The following is a 19,860-nucleotide window of genomic DNA, read 5'->3' on the forward strand; positions in this document are numbered from 1 at the left end:
TTTAATGCGGATTTTCTGTAGGGCGGGGCGGGGTCGGGTAGAGCAAAAACCCGCCCCGTTGCCACCCCTAACAACGCGTCATTTAACAGACGCATATCAATTTAACTTTACACGTAGGCACTTTTCGTTAGTCAGTTCAGGGTATGGACCAATCTGGGTCCGAGGTCGAGTTGAATGTTCATTCATTGAATAACAAGAGTATGGTTTAGCACGTTAGTCATTTTCGTTAATATTTATATTAGGGTATTTTTAGTGCATTTTTAATATTTTGAAGCTACTTTGTGTGTTTATCATAAAACAATGGTATTTTTGTTATTGATTAGATAATTCGAGGATATTTTTAATGGTTTATTCTTTAAAAAAATAAACAAACTACTAAAATCACCTCAAATTTTGAAAATGCTGACAAAAGTAATCCACTTTTTATAACAACAAAAATACATTTAAAATGTTATAAAATATGATAAATAATTTTAAAATATTTTAAAATACGACATACATAACAAGGATAATTAATCAGGAAGATAATATGTGTGTTTTATGTAAAAAAGATGTTAAAAATGTTCATCACTTATTTTTTGGATGTGAATTTACTTGGCAGGTTTGGTGCGCTTGGTTAGTTCATCTTGGCAGGAATTGGTCCTTTCTCGGAACTGGAAGGAACATTTTCAAAGTTGGACAGGCGCAACCGGTAGAAAGAAAGAGTGCGAAAATTGGTTCATTTGCTATTTTGCGATAGTCTGGAACGTTTGACTGGAAAGGAACATGAGAATTTTTCAGAATAAAGAAAAAGGAGTAGAAGACATTATTGACATGTCCTTTCTTAGTTACCAGGAGTGGAGGTATAAAGATCCCTTGTGTTGTTGATGGCTATGTCGAAGATGACAATGAGATTTGTTTTTGTTCTGTGAGTTGCTAGTTGTTTTCTATTTTTGTTAGACTTTTTGACACCGCTTCTTGCTTTACCTTAGTGTTGAGCTCTCTTGTTTCAAAAAAAAAAATATAACAAAAAAGAATATTATTTCGAGTGATAATTAGAAGTTCTGATTCATGTTTCTAATTATACTCCTAATACTTAAAGAATAAGGTTCTACAACCAAGTAAAATACCTAATCAAGTCTAATCAAGAGTTTTAAATTCACGCACGCTTCTTCACCCATGTTGCTACTGCATCTTCTTCTTCTTCTTCACCCTATTGTTGTTGCTACTTCTTCTTCTTCTTATCCTCCTTTTTCCTCATCTTTCTTTTTCATTATCGTTGTTATCACCACCACCTCCATTTCCTTCTCCTCCATCTTTCTCTTTGAATTTCTTCGATTCCCTCCTTCTTTTTCCTCCACCTCCATCATCATTATTATCATCATCGTTATTGTTATTGTTATTGTCATCATCGTCATCTTCGTCTTATATGTATAACAGTTCAAATCTAGAATGCACCGAAATTTTTTAATGATGACGACACAGAAACAAACTCAATTCAAAACAAATTCAGACCAAAAGTGCACATTGAATACACCAAAATTACTTAATGATGACGATACACAAACAAACTCAGTTCAAAACAAGTACAGACCAATAAGTGCACCTTATTTAAATCCAGAATGCACTGAAATTACTTAATAATAACTCAAAACTCCTTCTCTTCCTCCTCTTCCTTCTTCTTTATTATCATCATCATCCTCTTTTTTTTGTTAATCTTCTATTTTATTATCAAATAAAGAAAAAGAAAAAACACATAATGCTGTAAAATCAGTAAGGAGAGGAAAAACCTACATTCATTCAACTAAATAAGATTGCAATACAGTACATACATGTTCATTCAAGTCTAACCTGATAAACAATGCTCCTAAAAAAAATAAAAGCAACAGACAAAAAAAGAATAAAAAGAAGAAAAAAATAAAACATTAAAGAAGACATTTGTATACTTTTGTAGTAATATTTCGGTGTCAAAACTTAAAAATTTATGTGTGATTGTTAAGAAATTTCGGTATTTTTTTTAATAAATGCTGCAAAATTCAAAACTCTTCTCTTCCTCCTCCTCCTCTTTTGCTACTTCTTCTTCTTCTTCTTCTTCTTCTTCATCTTTTTCTTCTTCATCATCTTCTTCTTGATTCATTTTCTCATAATTCTTCTTATTTCACTCTCTTAAGAGGAATAAAATAAAATAAAAAAGAGAAGAAAAAATCAAACAAAGAAGAATAAATAACTGCAATATCACATGAGGAAGAGGAGGAGGAGGAGAAGAAGAAGCAAAAATAAAATGCAGCAACAGTAACACCAATAGAAGAAGGAGGAGGAGGCCCACGAAGAAACATGAAGAAGATGAACGGCGTGATTTCACGCGCATGTGGTATGAGTGAGTTTTGTTGGGTTTGGGCCAACTTGATTAGACTTGATTACCAAAAAGACTTAGATGTGTAGCGAGACTGATACTTAAATTGGTAAAAATTCAAATACATATGTTATTTTTTGAAAACATAAACGTTATAAAATTCAAAACTTTATTTATTTAGAAGTCAGGAAGAGAATTAGAAAAATGAGTGAGGACTTCTAATTATTTTTCATAAGTAACAAACGACTTTTGTATTTAACAAATCGTTTATACATTTTATCCAAATTTTTTTTTTGTCCACGGTATCTTCCAACCTAACAGGTCAAGAACTAATCCGTTGCGGATCTAACATTTTATAGGAATATTTAGATAATTATTTAAAAAGTACACACAAAAAGCCAGACCAAAATTTGATTTGTAGAAAATTTTCATTTTTTAAAAGCATTATTGGGCATTGAACAAAAAAAATTGAAACACTCTATTTAGTATAAAATTACTAAATTTTAAAGATAAAAATGTCTCATTTGTCTAATTATGTTTGTAAAAAACCGTATCAAATTTCAATATCAAAAATATTTTTTGAGAATATATATTCAACGATTGAATATTTTTATCGCATTTAAAAATGTTTTTATGACATTTTTGTCATTAAAAAAACCCGAATATTTTTGTTAGTGTCTTTAAAAATTCGAGAACAATTTTAAAAGTTTAGCCGAAAGAAAATGACAACGTCACCAGAAGTGTCTCCAAAATTTAGGATTTTTTATTTAAATTAAATAATTATATTATTTATGAAAATTTAAAAAGCACAGAGTATTTACGATTTTGTATAGCATACCACATTTCTAGTACTATGATTTGAATGTAATTACGAGCATATCCCGATGACTGAACACCTGGAATACAACACAGATGGAGAAACGGATACTGAGTACCAAGATATGCCTGCAGAGAAAAATGAATCACAGTACGTTCATAGTAAAAAATGGGGTCATAGTACCCAAAATGCATGCATAATAAAAAATGGGGTCACAGTATTCGAGATACGTGTCTAATTATCTAGGTGTATCTGCAATCTAGATAACTAAGAGAAAAATTCTATATAAAGAACTTCCTAGCTCAACCATTAGTTGCATTACATCCATATCTCTATTCTCTATCTTTATCCTTCTTTTTTGTATTCATGGATAATAATCAATTTTTTTGTTGTAATTTATCCCAACGGGATAATAAGAAACGGTGAGAAAGGAGTGATTTTTGAATCTAATTCAACTGTGATTTGCGTACTTATTGTGTTGATTCTCTACATGCGCTAAAGACAGTCTTACTGAGCAACAAATGGGCAATAGATTCCAAGGAAGTTGGGCTTGTTGTATATAGATTTTTATGAGCACTTTCAAGTGGTAGATTTACTAACAAATTATTTTAGCTCGAAGCCAATCAACATGTGAGAGTAATGTTCGACGTACATGTTAGGCTAATGCAACATGTGATGGAGTGGTATGCTGTTCGTGACGTGGGTGGTGGTTGTGGGCCGTCCTCTTCGAGGCCGCAAGTAGTCCTATTGGATGCAAGACCGATTCACTTCGCCAACCTTGTGATAGTGTCGAAGAGGATGGCAGCGAAAGTGATTCGGATTATGTTGGCGAAACCGGATCGTCCAACAAGAGTGATTCCTCTTATGAGAATGTGGCGGAGACTTCCACCGGTGAGGGTGATCGGTTTCTCTTGCCTTTTTCTTTGGCCATTCCACAATTATTAGAAGTTTCAAGTCATTATTACACTTGAATTTGGATGTAATGGCTGGATGATCCTTTCAACCCTGGCGACGGGGAGGATTACAATACAGATGGTGGTGTGGAATTTCGGGTGCGACATATGTTCAACAATAGTGATACTGTTTTGATGACAGTGAAGAAGTACAGTATTGGAAGAAACGCGAAATATAGAGTTCTGGACTCAAATAAGCTTAAATACTATTGTCGTTGCAAGCAATTCTTTATGGGTGTCCATGGAGTCTTCATACAGCAATTCGATAGGATTTAAATTACTGGTAGATTTTCTCCTTTATCCTTTATGAAATTAAATGTGTATATATTGTATACTAGAAGCTGAGATCTATGAGTAATTTTGTAGGGAGGTGTATAGATTTGGTAGACCACATACCTATTTGGCGGACCACATATCTGTTTGGTGCTAACCATGTCTTAGGACCATGCTTAGTTGGATAGTAGTTTTATGTGTAAGGTCATCCTGCCAATAATACATGCTCAAACCAAAAACTTGTACAGCCAAGTTATCCTTAAACCAAAAATCTGCTTCAATTCCTTTGACTTTGGTGGCGACCAGTTGCCAAGCAAATTCTCAACTCACTCTCATGCGGTGTATCCATGGTACTACTAGAAGTCTCTGGTGCAACTCCCAATCGACTCGCTGTCAGTGTGCATACCAAGATGGTAAGCAACATTTTGGAGCGTAATACTGTCTTCACCCTACGGAAGGTGAAAACTATAGGTCTTGGACTTCCACCACTTCACAAATGTAGAGAACAAGACATTGTCAAATATAAAATTCCTCAACTCTACTACATGTTCAAATTCAACCTCCCTAATATAAGATAATAGGACGTGGCAGGAGAATGGACAAGGTCATACGGCGTGACAATAGCAATCGATACCTCCACAATAATAGCAACATTTAGTCTCACAAATTAATCTTATCTAACCCATTAGATAAGTAATATTTATTGTATTTAAATATTCTAAAATTAGTAGATAAATAATTTTGTTAATAAAATATTTTATGTCATGAATAATATATTCATATAACAACATTAATATTAATTAGTAATATCCTAAGTATTAAATAAAAAAAATTTTAACTAGCTATTTTAATACGTACTCTAATTATTTATATCTTTTTATGCTAACATGTTGAATAAATTAGGTAAGTATTATTACTTCTAACCAACTCAAAATACCTAATATGTTAACTAACTTAATAAAGCCTAAATATATAAACTAATTAATTACTCAAAATAAAAGAGACAAAACAAAAACTAATTTCATAATCCAATGCTCCAATAATGTGCCACATCACATTTAGTCGATTGATGTCTCCGTCGCATATATATTGTGTACTTTAAGTATTCGAGCTAAAAGTGTTAAAAAGTTACTAAAGTTTGCAACTAGAGGTGAAAACAGGCCAAACCAAATTAGGTTTTACTCTTAATTTATAATAGAGTATATTGGCCTAAACTTGATATGTAGTCTGGTAAAGGTTTTTTTAATGAGTAATGAGCTTGACTTATTGTCAAATTTGGCCTAACCTAAAACTTGTCAATAGATAAATGTGAGAAAATGGTGATAAAATCCCCTAAATTTCGTATAGAATACACCACCAAATAGTGGTGCATCAGGGATACATAAAAATCGTGGCATATCATATCCTAAGTGCTCAATCATCGGGATATGCCCATAAATGCTTTTAGGTCTCAATACCTGAGATGTGTTATGCTGTACATTTTCATAAATTGTTTGTGCTTTATGGATTTTCGTAAATAATATAATTATTTAATTTAAATAAAAAAATTCTTGAAATGTATATGCGAATACCCTAAAAAAATTGAAAACATAATAAAAATAATCAAATACATATATTATCAAACAGGACTTTATAGGTCGAAATTTGATACGTTTGTTTTTGTAATTTGACGAAAATTTTTTCAAGAAAATGAAAAATATTTGTTGCTCCATTTTTTGTTTGAATATTTTAAATCATTATCCAAATGTCTAGCAAAAATTGGATCAAATACACTAGTTATTGTCATTACAACTTACCAAAAAAATTTGCGCCTTTTAGTTATTTTTATCGCTTTTTTGAGTTTTTTTTTTTATTTTTATTGATTAAATACTTAAATTAGTCTTAAAAAATTTCAAGTCGAATGATTTAATTCTCAATAAATTATTATTATCTAAAAATTCTTAAAAATTACTTATAAATTAGTTTTTTTGTTTATCGTTTAAAAAAATTATTTTATAATGATATTTTTTGAAACCTAGTTATTTCGTAAAAAAAAATGTTAAAAATTTATTGGACTAGCATATATAAAAATTTGATGAAAAGAGGAAAGACCACTCTTTGAGATGATATTTCTCAATAACTTGTACCAAATAAAAATTTTTTAGGCGTGCCTGAAATTCATTAGTTTTAGTTTTTAGAGCATTTCTGTTAGTTTAACCCTTTAACCTCTTCTGTTAGAAAAACCCTGATGACAAGTGACAACTAACCCTACTCTCGCCGTCGCCGTCTGCCACTGCTCGCCTCTGCTTCGCCGCTTTGGCCTCTCCTCGCCGCTGTTCTGCTCTGCTCGTGCTTCTTTGTCGCCGCAGGTAAGCTCTTTTTCTTTGTTCTCTAATTGATTTTTTTTAATTAGTTGATCCAGGCATTTAGTTGCTGATAGATGACAGTTAATTTAAGCATTTAGCAAGTTGTTTTACCAGATTTCTGATTGCTGATAGGTCTTCTGTTCTAAAATAGTCTAATCCTATACTTGGTAATTCTAACTTACTTGAATTCCGGGGTTTGCTCAGCTTGCTTGAAAAATAGATATGATATGATTTTAATTTGTTGAGGTTCTAAGTGTTTATCATTTCCTTACTCCTGATTTTAGCTACAATAGTCAATACTGAATAGGTTATTGAATTTAGAATGCCAAGTAAGGTTGTGTCCTTATTTGTGATCTATTGTGGTGTCTTTTACCTTAAATTAAATATATTATTTTATTAGAATCTGGCTTTACGTTGATTCACTTGGTTGGACCAATGAACCTTTAGCTTGACATCCAGTTTTTGGAACCTATTCTTCAGTAGTTCTAAGTTTGAACTGTGTTATAACTTCCTGTTATTTTTTCTTTCAAAGATGAGCGAGCTTCTCTTTGATGATGTTTTCAAGGTAGAGAACATAGACCCTGACGGTAAAAAGTATGACAAAGGTAGTCCTCTTCTTTCCTTCCTTTTTGTATATCATAAACTTACATTCAATCACTTGTTTGAAGCACAAGTGCACAACACCATGGTTGTTTATTATAGCATCATCAATCATTATTGTGGCTTTCTTAGTTGATTTTTCATAATTTTGGGGTCTGATTGCTTTGACTTGGATATTTGGGATTTATTTATGAAGGTTTAAGTTCTTCACTTTATGTGCCGGTATCAGATTATCAGCTGAGTAAAATTGTTGGTAAAAAAAATTGTAGGTTTAAAATAATTTGTTGGCTGAACTTACCCAAAAAGATGTTAGGTGAAACTTCTCATGGATACAAGTCACATTACATAATAATTCTATTCTTAAATGTCGTTTTACATGTGTTGTGTTTGTGTTTATGATCCTTGTTGAATTGTATTTTAGGAGATATGTTATTTGTACTTATTTTTGCTTTGTGTTTATGATCCTTGTGGAACCTATGTGGGATGTGCTCCATGCTCGATTCAATGGTGGAGGCATGTGTATTGAATTGGTGTATGACGATGAATGAATAGATAACACATTTCTTATATTCTAGCCAGCATGGTGTCATATGTGTTTTTGCCTTGTATCTCTGTGCCCCCCCCCCCTCCAGATAATTTGTGTAATTTAGTTGGTCTGAGCTTTGCAGTTTCATTTTTCTTGCTATTGTCTTGTATTGTAGTTTCTCGGATTGTAGCACAGAGTGAGAAGCGTGACATGCACATGCTATTAGATGTGAATACAGAGATCTATCCAATGAACAAAGATGAAAGATTCTTGATGGCTCTGTCTCCTTCTCTTGTTTTAAATACCAAGGTAGGCTTCGATCTCTTCTCACTTTATGGTTCTCTATTTTTTGCTTTACAGACAATATAAGCACGACTCTGTTATTTACTTAATAATTCATCAAGTTCTCAGCCTTTCACACAATGAAACTTTGTCGTAAGTTGGGCCTAAAGAAAACAGACTTGCGGTTGAACATAATCTATGGAGCTTTCTTCAGTTGGTGCTAGCTATCTTGTCTTTATCTTGGTATTGGTGTTATTGGATTTGTAAATTAAATTAAATAACTCTTTCTGAAAGATTTTTTTTTCATTGTGTGGTTAGCACCATGGCCTTAGATGCCTAACTAAGGTAATTCAAATAGTTAAATTGAAAACATCAGAACCACAAGAGATATTTGTCCGGTTCTCTTCTATTTGTCTTAGTCACTTCTTGTTAGCAATATATTGATTATTGATTCGAGGATGTATCTAGTAAACTCTTTGGGCGGTATAGATGAAAGCCTAAAAAGAAAAAGACATTCATCTTCTGCCTTCCATATTTCTTCTGCATGATTCGGGGAAAGAAAATCAGAACTGCTCCGTTGAAGGGGAGATTAATCATGGAACCACTGTGATCTAATCTTCATATTTATTGAAGGATTTTATGGTCCATTAATTTATGGAGCGATAGAAAAATGGAATATAGCTTGATCCAATATTGTTAACAATAGTCATATATCAAAATCATCTTTATTCTTATGCAAAAATGAGTGACAAGTAATTGGTTCTTGGTAGGGTGACTTTCATTTGTCTTGAAAGTATCTAATTGTGCCTTTCCATTCAATTGATTTTTTCTCAAGGATGGTCCAGTGCCAATTCAAGACAAGTTTGAGTACATCATGCATGGAAGGCTGTATAACATTACCAATGATGGAAGTTCAGAGGCTGACCTTGAAGTGTATGCAAATTTTCACTTATATTTTTACTTCTTGTTCCGTCTTGTCCCCATGTAAATATTGCAGTGTTAACTCAAATTGAGTTCTATTGTCAAAGTTGAGCTTCTGCAATAGTAATTTATACATATGCTAGTATACTACTGTTTTGCTAAATATTTCAATAAACTATATGAGAATATAAGGGTATGCTTGTGAGTTTCAATTTCGGGGGAAAAGGACTGAAGGGAAGGGTCTGAAGTGTAAAATGGATTAAGGTTTACACTTCACGCACCCTAGTACGAGTAGCCCTACTTTGTATTGGTGTTAAATTGTTTTTCTTTAAATTTCAAACTTTGAATAAATGACCATTTGTACCCATGAGAGATGAAAACCCTGATATTTGTATCCATGATAGCTTGAAACTAAACTTATACTCATGATAGATGTCCTCTATGTGACAAGTGCTCTGGTTTGGATCTGAGCTTGGTTGTGGGAATCCGATCCTAGGTGGCACTCCAACCCCCCAAAGCCCTATCTTACGTGAATTTGAAGCCCTATCTTACGTGGAACACCACCACCACCACCAACGCCACCACCTTCGAAAGCAAGCGACTTTACAACAATGACACTGTTCTATTCGAGAATCTCGCCGTCGGGGACTCCCAGGTTTGCGCCACGGTTGTGGGAACCGGGACGGCGTCGTGTTGGAGAACTGGTAGAAGCAAAGGTTCCGACTTTTCATCTGGGTTGAACCGGTTCGCATCCATATCATCAGGGTTGGGTTTTTCATGTGGTATTTTGAAGGAAAGTTCTCGAATTCGGTGTTGGGGAAGTAACGCTTCCGTTGCGGATTCCATAGAGTGAGTTTCGAAACGTTTCAATGTTGAGCATTGTGGCTGGCGGTTCACACCTGTGGTTTGAATTCAACTGGGTTTTTGGTGTGTAAAGGAAGTAACAGTTTTGGGCAAATTGAGGTTCCTCATCAAGGTGTTGCTTTTGAGTATTCTGGTTTGGCTCTCGGTGATTCTCATAGTTGTGCTATTAGAAGATCCAATGGTTCTGTTTTTTGTTGGGGTGGCAACGGAATTTTCAATGCTAATTTCACAAAAGGTGTGTCTTTTGAGGTTATTGTTTCTGGATCTGATTTTATCTGTGGATTAACGACAAGAAATTTCTCTGTTTGTGTTGGGGTCCTGGTTGGTCAAATGGTTCTGATTCTGATTCTGATGTTGTGGTTCCTTTTTTGTCTCCGATTCTTCCGGGGGTCCTTGTGTTCAATCTTCTTGCAGTGAGTGTGGTATCTATCCTCAATCTCAATACTTGTGTTCTGGTTTTGGTAACATTTGTAAGCCTAGGCCTTGTGGGGCTCAAGTGCCAGTGATGCCGGCTAGGCCTCCTGCGATGGTGCCATTGCCGGCGGCGGCGCCATCTTCTCGGTCAAAGACCTTGCAACAGGGTTGTTGGCATTTGCCATAGTTGGATCAGTGGGTGCTATTGCTGGAGTTTGCACTCTGCTTCATTGCACTCTGCTTTTTTGGGGGTTGGAGTGCCACCTAGGATCGAATTTCCACAAACCAAGCTCAGATCCAAGCTAGGGCACTTTTGTCACACGGAGGGCATCTATCATGGGTATAAATTTAGTTTCAAGCTATCATGAGTACAAATGTCAGCGTTTTCATCTCTTATGGGTACAAATGGTCATTTATTCTTTAAACTTTTTTGTTGTTGTTGAGTTTCTTTTTGGAATCTTTTGGTTTTAGTTGGTTGGATCTAACTGATTTGCTTTTGACTTAATTCAGGGAGGTATACGCTTCTTTTGGTGGGCTGCAGATGATGCTAAGAGGTCATGCTTCACATTGCGTCAAGTTTGCAGTTGATCAGAAATTGTTTATACTAATCAGGAAGATTGAAAGTTGAAACTCATGATGAATTTGATCAGGGATGAAAAGATACAATTTTGTTGCGGTTTTTCTCGTAGGAATTTATTTCAAAGGAATAGTTAGAGGTTGGGTTTTGTCACTTTTGTGCTTGGAATGTTTTATCTCTAAGTGATTTTGAGTTGCTTCAAAAGCAAATTTATTTTGAAGTTCTTGAGGTTTTTATCTATATCTATTATATCTAATGGAAGTACGAGAAGAGTTGGTGACTTGAGGACAACTTTCTTTCTTAAAATATTTTTTACTATATATAATTAATATTTTTATTTCTAATACTTGAATTCAAAACCTCATAATTATGTACGAGATGGATTGTGTGGAAGTGTTTAATTTTGTTACTAATCACTAAGATGATTTTAGGTTTATTGATTCGTCAATGTTTAAAATAAGGGATATCATGCATTGAAATTGGTGTTTCGTTTGATTATGATTGATGCAAACACGGTGACTGACACTTTGGTAAAGATGGCAATGAGGTTACAACTTCATCAACTGGAGTCCTTCTCTTTGGAAAGAGTTTAAAGAGTAGTCTTAAACAGAACTGTCTCTCTATTTAAAAAGTTCTTTTGTTTTTCTTATTTTTTCTGTTTAGCTTATTTAAGTCACAAAAAATCTCATAATTAAGTTATAAACTAGATTTAAAAAACTATAATAAAATTATAAAGGACATGATATATAGTTGAAATTAATATTAAATGTTCTAATTTTATTTTTTATGACTTGCGATAATACCATGTATTTTCAACAATATTACAACTAAAAATATTAAAAAATATAAATTGTTAAAAACAAAAGTGATATATAAGTGACAAATAATAACTAATTGATAAACATAATTAGACCAAAAATAAAAAGAGAAAACTTAAAAACATTTATAAGAACATTATACATTATAGTATTTTAGATGTTTATCACTCAATATACAGTGAATAAATTGTTTAGCAAATTACAATAAAAAGTTATAGTCATCAACTAAATTTTTAAATAATTGTGTAAAATATTTGTACAGATAGAAGAGAAAGAGTGAGAGACATAAGATTATATTAGAGGAAATAAATAAGATGTGTGAAATGAATGTTAATTTATATAGTAAATATGAGTAAAAGTGAGAATAAAAAAAGAGAATAAATAAAATTTTATTTATATTTATTAAAAAAAAATAATATTATTACTAAAGACATAAAATAACCTGCATAAAAATAAAGAATAAAAGATATTAACAGGTAAAACTAAATACTACGTAAGAAGAATAAAAAGTGATATGATGATAGAAAAATTATAAAATGGCAATTTCGTTAAAATATTGACCTAATAATATTAGAAGTTACCTAATATGTTAAGAGTTTATTGTATAAATAAAACATAGACACATTTCGGACACCACACTCATTGACACTCGTTCGACACGCATGTTTTTCATGTCTAAAATGTGTCTTAATAAAAGATAAAAAAATGTTCCGTCCATATTTGGACACATCTAAATGTCATCATTTCAGACTTATTCTTAACTTTTAAGTACTTTTACTTTTTAAATAATAATTTTGTCAAATTTTAAAATCTTTCAGGAGCTATTTTATCAATAACAAAAGTCAGGTACCATTTTATCAGCACTAAAATCTTTCCGTACCGATTTAGTATTTATCTCTTTTAAAAATAATAAATTGTTTTTTATTTTATAAATATATATTATTGAAAATCGGTAAAGTATATTTTTTGTTCTTAAAGTTTGGCAAAAATTTTAAAAATATCTTTAAGTTTTATTTTATTTCAATTTTGTTCTACAAGTTTTCGATTTGCATCAAATATACTCTCGACGGCTAAATTTTTAAAAAACTTAAGACCAATCTAATAATAATACATTTTTTTATTTGCTTGTATTGAGAGTTGTTTTTATGAAATTATTATTGAATTGGTCTTAAATTTTTTAAAAAATTAACCATTAAAAAAATACAAATAAAAAATTTTTTGAGACAAAATTAAAACAAAATAAAATTTAAAAATATTTTTAAAATTTTTATCAAATTTTAGGAAAAAAAAAAAAAAAACTTTACCTGTTGAAAACCAACATTTTAATCGTAAGAAGATCAAAAAGCGAAAGAACAGAACCTAACTAGCCCTCATCAAGAAAATTCTTGAATCAGAGAGCTGAGGAAACTGCGACAGCTTAAAGAGGAGAGACTGGCTTATTATAAAAAACCAGATCATTTCTAGCAATCCAAATTCTCCATTGAAGGAAGCTACAGAAACAAGACTGTGTTCATCCGTTGCTGCTTCCAACCACAATGGTTTGTTCCCTTCTTTTCTGTTCCTTTTTCTAAAGCAATTTTGTGTTTTATTTTTTGTTTATACTTTGAACACAGTACTAAGATGGCAAATTTAGGTTTTTCCTTTTTCAATTGGTTGCAGGCTACCCTCGCCGATTCTTTTCTTGCTGACCTCGATGAACTCTCTGATAACGAGGCTGAAATTCCGGTGAATACAATATTCTATTTCTTATCTATCCGAAATAATTTTATTTTATTTTTCTATTTTTAAAATTTAAGGATTGATGAACTATGTGGTGCTTTTTCTTTCAGGAGGATAATGAGGTCGATGCAGCAGATATGGAAGAAGATATCGATGGTGACCTGGCTGACCTAGAGAATCTCAACTATGATGACTTGGATAGTGTTTCCAAGTTGCAGAAAACCCAGAGATACATTGATATTATGCAGGTTAGTTTGTATACAATAGTTTCTGTTATTCTGCAGTTGCCGAATTGCCAGAATTGGGATATACATTGCTACCTTTATATAGTTGACATTGAATTCTTAATGCTTCTAAGCTTTTTGGTAATTGCAGCTGAAGCTATTGACTTCATACTTCCTCTACCCCCCAAAAAAAAATTGTTGTATATGCAATATTGTTGTTTTTTCCCTCTCCGTTTTTGCCTCCTATCCTTCTGTGCCTATTACTTTACACCATTATCTTACTTTTCCCCCTTGATTTAGTATATAAGGCTTGTAACTAGGGCTAACATTATTCGATCGTGGCAGAAAGTGGAAGAAGCCCTTCAAAAGGGTACAGATGTGTCAATTCAAGGAGTAGATCTAGAAGATGATCCTGAATACCAATTGATTGTTGAATGCAATGCCCTGTCGGTTGACATTGAGAATGAAATTGTGATTATCCACAATTTTATTCGTGATAAGTATCGCTTGAAATTTCCAGAGCTTGAGTCACTGGTTCATCACCCAATTGATTATGCTCGTGTTGTTAAGAAGATAGGAAATGAAATGGATCTTACTCTTGTTGATCTAGAAGGGCTGTTGCCTTCCGCAATTATCATGGTTGTCTCAGTTACAGCGTCAACTACAACTGGCAAGCCTCTACCAGAAGATGTCCTCAGTAAGACAATTGAAGCATGTGATCGAGCTCTTGCTCTTGATTCAGCAAAGAAAAAAGTTCTTGACTTTGTCGAGAGTAGAATGGGGTATATTGCACCTAATCTTTCTACTATAGTTGGGAGTGCTGTTGCAGCTAAACTCATGGGGACAGCTGGTGGTCTAGTAGCTCTAGCAAAGATGCCTGCCTGCAACGTTCAGCTTCTAGGTGCCAAGAAAAAGAATCTTGCTGGGTTTTCCACTGCAACATCTCAGTTTCGCATAGGATACATTGAGCAAACAGAAATATTTCAGACTACTCCTCCTCCTCTTAGGATGCGAGCGTGCCGACTCCTGGCTGCAAAGTCTACACTTGCAGCACGAGTAGATTCAATACGTGGGGATCCATCTGGGAAAACTGGGAGGCATTTCAAGGACGAGATCCACAAAAAAATTGAGAAGTGGCAGGAGCCCCCTCCTGCCAAGCAACCCAAACCGCTTCCTGTTCCTGATTCCGAGCCTAAAAAGAAGAGAGGTGGTCGCCGCCTTAGGAAGATGAAAGAAAGGTTATCATAGTTTTAAACTTGCATATACTGAATTTTCAGGTTGCTATGTTTTAATTTTTTTTCCCTTTTATATTGAATTCATGACCCTACAATTCTTATGACAGATATGCAGTAACAGACATGAGAAAGTTGGCCAACAGGATGCAGTTTGGTGTTCCTGAAGAGAGTTCTTTAGGTAATTTTAACAAAATTTCACATACACAGACAGCACAGTAATCCCGATGTGATTTTTTTACAATGCAGTATATTTGTTATTTGATGAATCTGTCTGTCTATTATGCTGTATAATGTTTTTATAGTGATTGGACAGAGAGAATAAAAAGAGAATTAATCCAGGTTTAATTCCAAGTATAGTAAAAGTTTGAAATGAATACTGCTCTAGCCAAATAGTTTAGTTAATTACTAACACAATCTAACCAATTAAACATAATTACCATATACATGTATATATGTAGTGAATTCTATGATGGCTATTATTATGGCGGTTGTGGTGGCTATGAAATTTTGGCAACACTTAATTCTATGATGGCTATTATTAAGGTCGTATTTTTTTACCATTTGGCAACACTTTTAATTTTAAAATAAAGAAAAAAGTAAATGTCGTGATCAAATTAAAGTGTTGCCAAATAGTAAAAAAAGTGTAATTTAATTTTAGCTACTCTTTTTAAGAGTAGTTAATTTTTTTATAGCCACCATATCCACCATAATACTATGGTGAAGTGGCCTTTTGGGTGACTAGAATGCAGAGAGGTGATTTTGTGGTGCACAGTCTGCCACATTGTTATTTTTAATAATAACACTTTTTAAGCTACAATTATTAGAAGTGTTACCTATATATAAATATATAGTACAGAATGTAGTATAAAAGTCTCTGGAAATTTAGTTTTGTCTGTTTATTTTGTTCTCCAACACTCCAAGTATTTTGATGTTTTAAAAATGATTTGTTGCTTTTGCATTATAGGGGATGGTCTAGGTGAGGGTTACGGAATGCTTGGTCAGGCTGGCAGTGGCAAGCTTCGTGTGTCAATTGGGCCTAGCAAACTTGCTGCAAAAGTTGCTAAGAGGTTAGCCCTGTTAGATCCTTCAATTTTATGCATGTAGTTATGTTTTAATTATTTGATTGTTTTTTGTCACTGGACACTGGATCATCATTCTATTTATTTGACTGATCAACTATGTTTCTGATGGACCTTTTTTTATTTATTAGATTCAAGGAAAAGAATTATGGCAGCAGTGGTGCTACATCTGGTTTGACCTCAAGTTTGGCCTTTACACCAGTTCAGGTTAGTGATTTTAGAAAAATATAGAGGTCAACTTATTGCATGAGACGAGTATTTCTAATCTCCTTAAGATATAGAAACAAAACATTTAGGAGTCAATTGGTTTGATCATTTTCATTTCTATTTTCAATAAAAATGAAAATAAAGCATGAAAATATGGTTGGTTACAGATTCTAAAAATATTTTAAAAAATGCAACACAACTGAAAATGGCATTTCTTGTTTCTGGAATTTTCCATTATAAGAGTTGAAAATGTTTTCAACTCAAAAGGAGGTGATTTCATTCTTTCAATGATCATGTGCACTGTTTGAACTTTCATTACTGCATATGTGTTCCTTTTTCCTTTTTTTAATCCCTCTGTACTACTTTCTCTATTCTCTCATCAAATGTCAAATCCCTCTTTTTTTTTCATCAGGCATATTTTCAACCTTTATTTTGTTTTTATTTGAGGGACTTATCTACTGCTCATTGTCTTAAAAAAATTTCTAATTGACAATTTAGTCATCATTCATCAATTAGAAAAAATAGACATTTTATAAAATTAATTGTTAACTTAAAAAAATAAATTGATTAACTAAATTGTACACTTAATAAAAATATAATACATTAACTGAAAATCTTTTTTTCTTTAGTAATAAATATAATTTTTAATTTTAATAATAAAAAAGATCAATCAAGCATATTTCATTATTTTTCTATTTGGAAATAAAATTCATTTTAGCCGCCAATTGCATTTTCAAAAATCTAAGAATCTGAAAATGAAAACGATTTTCAGAAAATGAAAATAGCAAATAAAAATAGAAATATTTCACAAACCTAGTAATTGTTAATTAAAAAAATAAATTGATTAACTAAATTGTACACTTAATAAAAATATAATACATTAACTGAAAATCTTTTTTTCTTTAGTAATAAATATAATTTTTAATTTTAATAATAAAAAAGATCAATCAAGCATATTTCATTATTTTTCTATTTGGAAATAAAATTCATTTTAGCCGCCAATTGCATTTTCAAAAATCTAAGAATCTGAAAATGAAAACGATTTTCAGAAAATGAAAATAGCAAATAAAAATAGATAGTATTTCACAAACCAATCAGCTTCTTATTTTCCTTTAGAATACTTAGCATCACTTATCACTGTTCCTGTTGATTTTATCCCCTTTTTTTTCATAACTAGCTGCAACATTGTAAATTGCATGAAATGGATACGGAAAGTTATATCCAGCAGAATAGGGCCTACTTAGTAGTTAGTAGTAGTAATTCAGTTTGCCTGTCAACAAGTATTCTCTTGGTATTGCTACAGTTGTTACTCTTTAGGTTATTCTTAATACCTAATATACCAAATATGAATAGATTTTGTGGTAGTTTGGTCAATGAACTTTAGCAAAAGTGTCAGGACTGTTGTCCTTTTGAGTTTCATTTATGGTATTTATGGTTTTTTTTTAAGAAATATCCTGAAAGATTGAGTAATGAGGCCATTATGTGATTTTGCTTTGCCTTCATTATTAGCATATTCTATTATCATGCATGTATTTGATGTTGGTTGAAGTGAAGGATTCTTAGACACATGCAAATAAATAACACACCTAATCTCTGTAAAATTGAGTCTGAAAGTACTGCACTCTTGTTTAGGCCTCCTGCTTGAAAGAAATACCTTTTTCTAATATAATATATTTACATATATCTGGCCACTATTTAGCTTATGGATGATGGATTATTTGATCTTAAACAGCTTCTTAATCCAAATAACTCGAATATAGTTCAATAATCTTTCTTTAAATTCATGTTCAATATTATTTGCAGGGGATTGAGCTGACAAATCCACAGGCTCACGCACACCACCTTGGTAGTGGAACTCAAAGCACTTACTTCTCTGAAACCGGAACCTTCTCGAAGATCAAGAGGACTTGAAACCCTGCACCAGTACAAACTCTTGCTGTGTCTCTAAATTGTTGCTGCTACACATAACTAGGAGCTTATTGATCCTGATGGATGTTAACTAGTTAGTTTCATGTCCAAGCCCAGTTGGGAGAGTTACCATGAATATGAGATGGAATTTGGCTAAATATGGGAAATTTGAATTTTTCTCCCATGCCTAAGGATGTTGCTTCAGTTTTGGGTTTGGAAGGTCATCACTAGAGTAGCATTAGGTCTCTGAAGTACATCATCGAAGCGTTTTAGTTAAAAGGTTTAGAATGCTGATAAAATTATTTATGAAAAAACAAAATTAATATTGTATCCATAAAAAATGGTTTGATTGACAAAAATATTAAAATATTAAATTTTTGTTGACTTCATTAAAATTTAACGTTGAGTTTTCAAATACATTTTTTATATCATCTATCAAGTAGCAGTGTAGCATATTTATCTCTATTTCTCTGAGATTCACGCTATTAATCGAATTTTCTTTAATCGAATTTTTGTGTTGTGTGCTTCATTAATTTCTCAATTAACGCTATTCCCGCATGAATATGATCAAATCTAGGGTTTTAGCTCTAATTTGTATTTTTCGTTGCTATTCTTATTTGTTTCTTTGTGGTTTATTATGTGTTTGTCAATTCGAAGTGAAGCTGCTAAAAAATTATATAAACATATGAATCTAAGAGTTTAATTTTAATACATTCATAATATAAATTTTTTACTAAGTTCTCTAGTTATATTTCATTTATGGAGACGTAAAATGTAGTTCTTTTTTGTGATATGATGTTATATAATTAGATGTATGTATAAAATTATTTTATGCTACTTGTATATCAAAATTAAATTCATGAATCTAATTATATGTCAATATAAAATTATTTACTCTTTATCAAAATTAAACTATTTTTAAGAGTTTAATTTTGATGTACTAACAGTATAAAATATTTTACACAGTAGTGTAATTATAAGCGTTATCTTAGATGATCATTCACGCGATTAATATAAAAGTAGTTATTTTTACTAACATAACGTTATGTGATTAGATACATATATAAAATAATTTTACATTGATAATGTATTAAAATTAAATTTATTTTTTAATTCTAAAAAAAACTGAAGAACCAAAACAAGGTGGTTTTATGTCCTTAGGTAATATAAAGAAAATGGTTAAAATGAAAAAGCTGAAAATTTGGAACTCTACTAGAATTGGACTAATTTTGTAGTAATGGATATGGAAGAAGATGGTCTACAATACAGTATAAGCCCATAATTAGGCCAATGCTACGGTGAGGAAAGTGATTTTTTTTCCTCACCTACTAAAATATGTTGGAGGAAGAAAAAAAGAAACACGTGAAATGTTGGTTCGTCATTGTCCGGCAAATGCTGTGGCAAAGTGATATGAAATGTGGGTCAGATTTAAGTTATAGAAGCTAATTTTTTTCTTTCTTTGTGAATGTGTGGGGCAAAAAAAATTAATGATAAGAATTATTATAAAAACACTATGAATAATAATAATAATAATAATAATAATAATTTCAAACGTTCTCTCATCGTTTTTCTAAATTTTTTTCAAATAAGCTTTTGACACGGCTAAATTATTCTCATTAGGTATATTTCATTCTTTATATATATTTTTTATATTATTCAGTTAGTGTGAGTAGTAAAAAATATTATATTTTTATTGTTGATTATTCAATTTCTTATGTTAAATATAATTAAAAGTCTATATGTTTAATTTTAAATATTTTATTGTT

General features: G+C 31.9%; 2 protein-coding genes across 3 annotated transcripts in view; both read left to right on the plus strand.

The window, feature by feature from the left end:
* Positions 6,504 to 11,201, plus strand: LOC107614074 (DNA-directed RNA polymerases II and V subunit 8A). The gene is made up of 5 exons (XM_016316300.2): positions 6,504 to 6,723; positions 7,253 to 7,325; positions 8,022 to 8,155; positions 8,964 to 9,061; positions 10,838 to 11,201. The coding sequence occupies exons 2-5, from the start codon at positions 7,253 to 7,255 to the stop codon at positions 10,953 to 10,955; spliced, it is 423 nt and encodes a 140-aa protein (XP_016171786.1). The 5' UTR covers positions 6,504 to 6,723; the 3' UTR covers positions 10,956 to 11,201.
* Positions 13,054 to 19,860, plus strand: part of LOC107613334 (U4/U6 small nuclear ribonucleoprotein Prp31 homolog) — a 44,518-nt gene continuing 37,711 nt past the window's right edge. Inside the window, exons 1-8 of one of the 2 annotated variants that reach the window (XM_016315289.2) lie at positions 13,055 to 13,260; positions 13,382 to 13,447; positions 13,552 to 13,689; positions 14,011 to 14,903; positions 15,008 to 15,078; positions 15,865 to 15,967; positions 16,111 to 16,186; positions 17,990 to 18,393. In XM_016315289.2, coding sequence (XP_016170775.1) covers positions 13,258 to 13,260; positions 13,382 to 13,447; positions 13,552 to 13,689; positions 14,011 to 14,903; positions 15,008 to 15,078; positions 15,865 to 15,967; positions 16,111 to 16,186; positions 17,990 to 18,097 — 1,458 coding nt within the window. In that variant the 5' untranslated portion in view covers positions 13,055 to 13,257 and the 3' untranslated portion in view covers positions 18,098 to 18,393. Of the gene's footprint in view, positions 13,261 to 13,381; positions 13,448 to 13,551; positions 13,690 to 14,010; positions 14,904 to 15,007; positions 15,079 to 15,864; positions 15,968 to 16,110; positions 16,187 to 17,989; positions 18,394 to 19,860 lie in introns of those variants that run through there. The other variant, XM_016315290.2, reaches the window with a different exon arrangement.

Source organism: Arachis ipaensis, chromosome B08 (genome assembly GCF_000816755.2).
Source record: "Arachis ipaensis cultivar K30076 chromosome B08, Araip1.1, whole genome shotgun sequence".
NCBI classification, from domain to species: domain Eukaryota; kingdom Viridiplantae; phylum Streptophyta; class Magnoliopsida; order Fabales; family Fabaceae; genus Arachis; species Arachis ipaensis.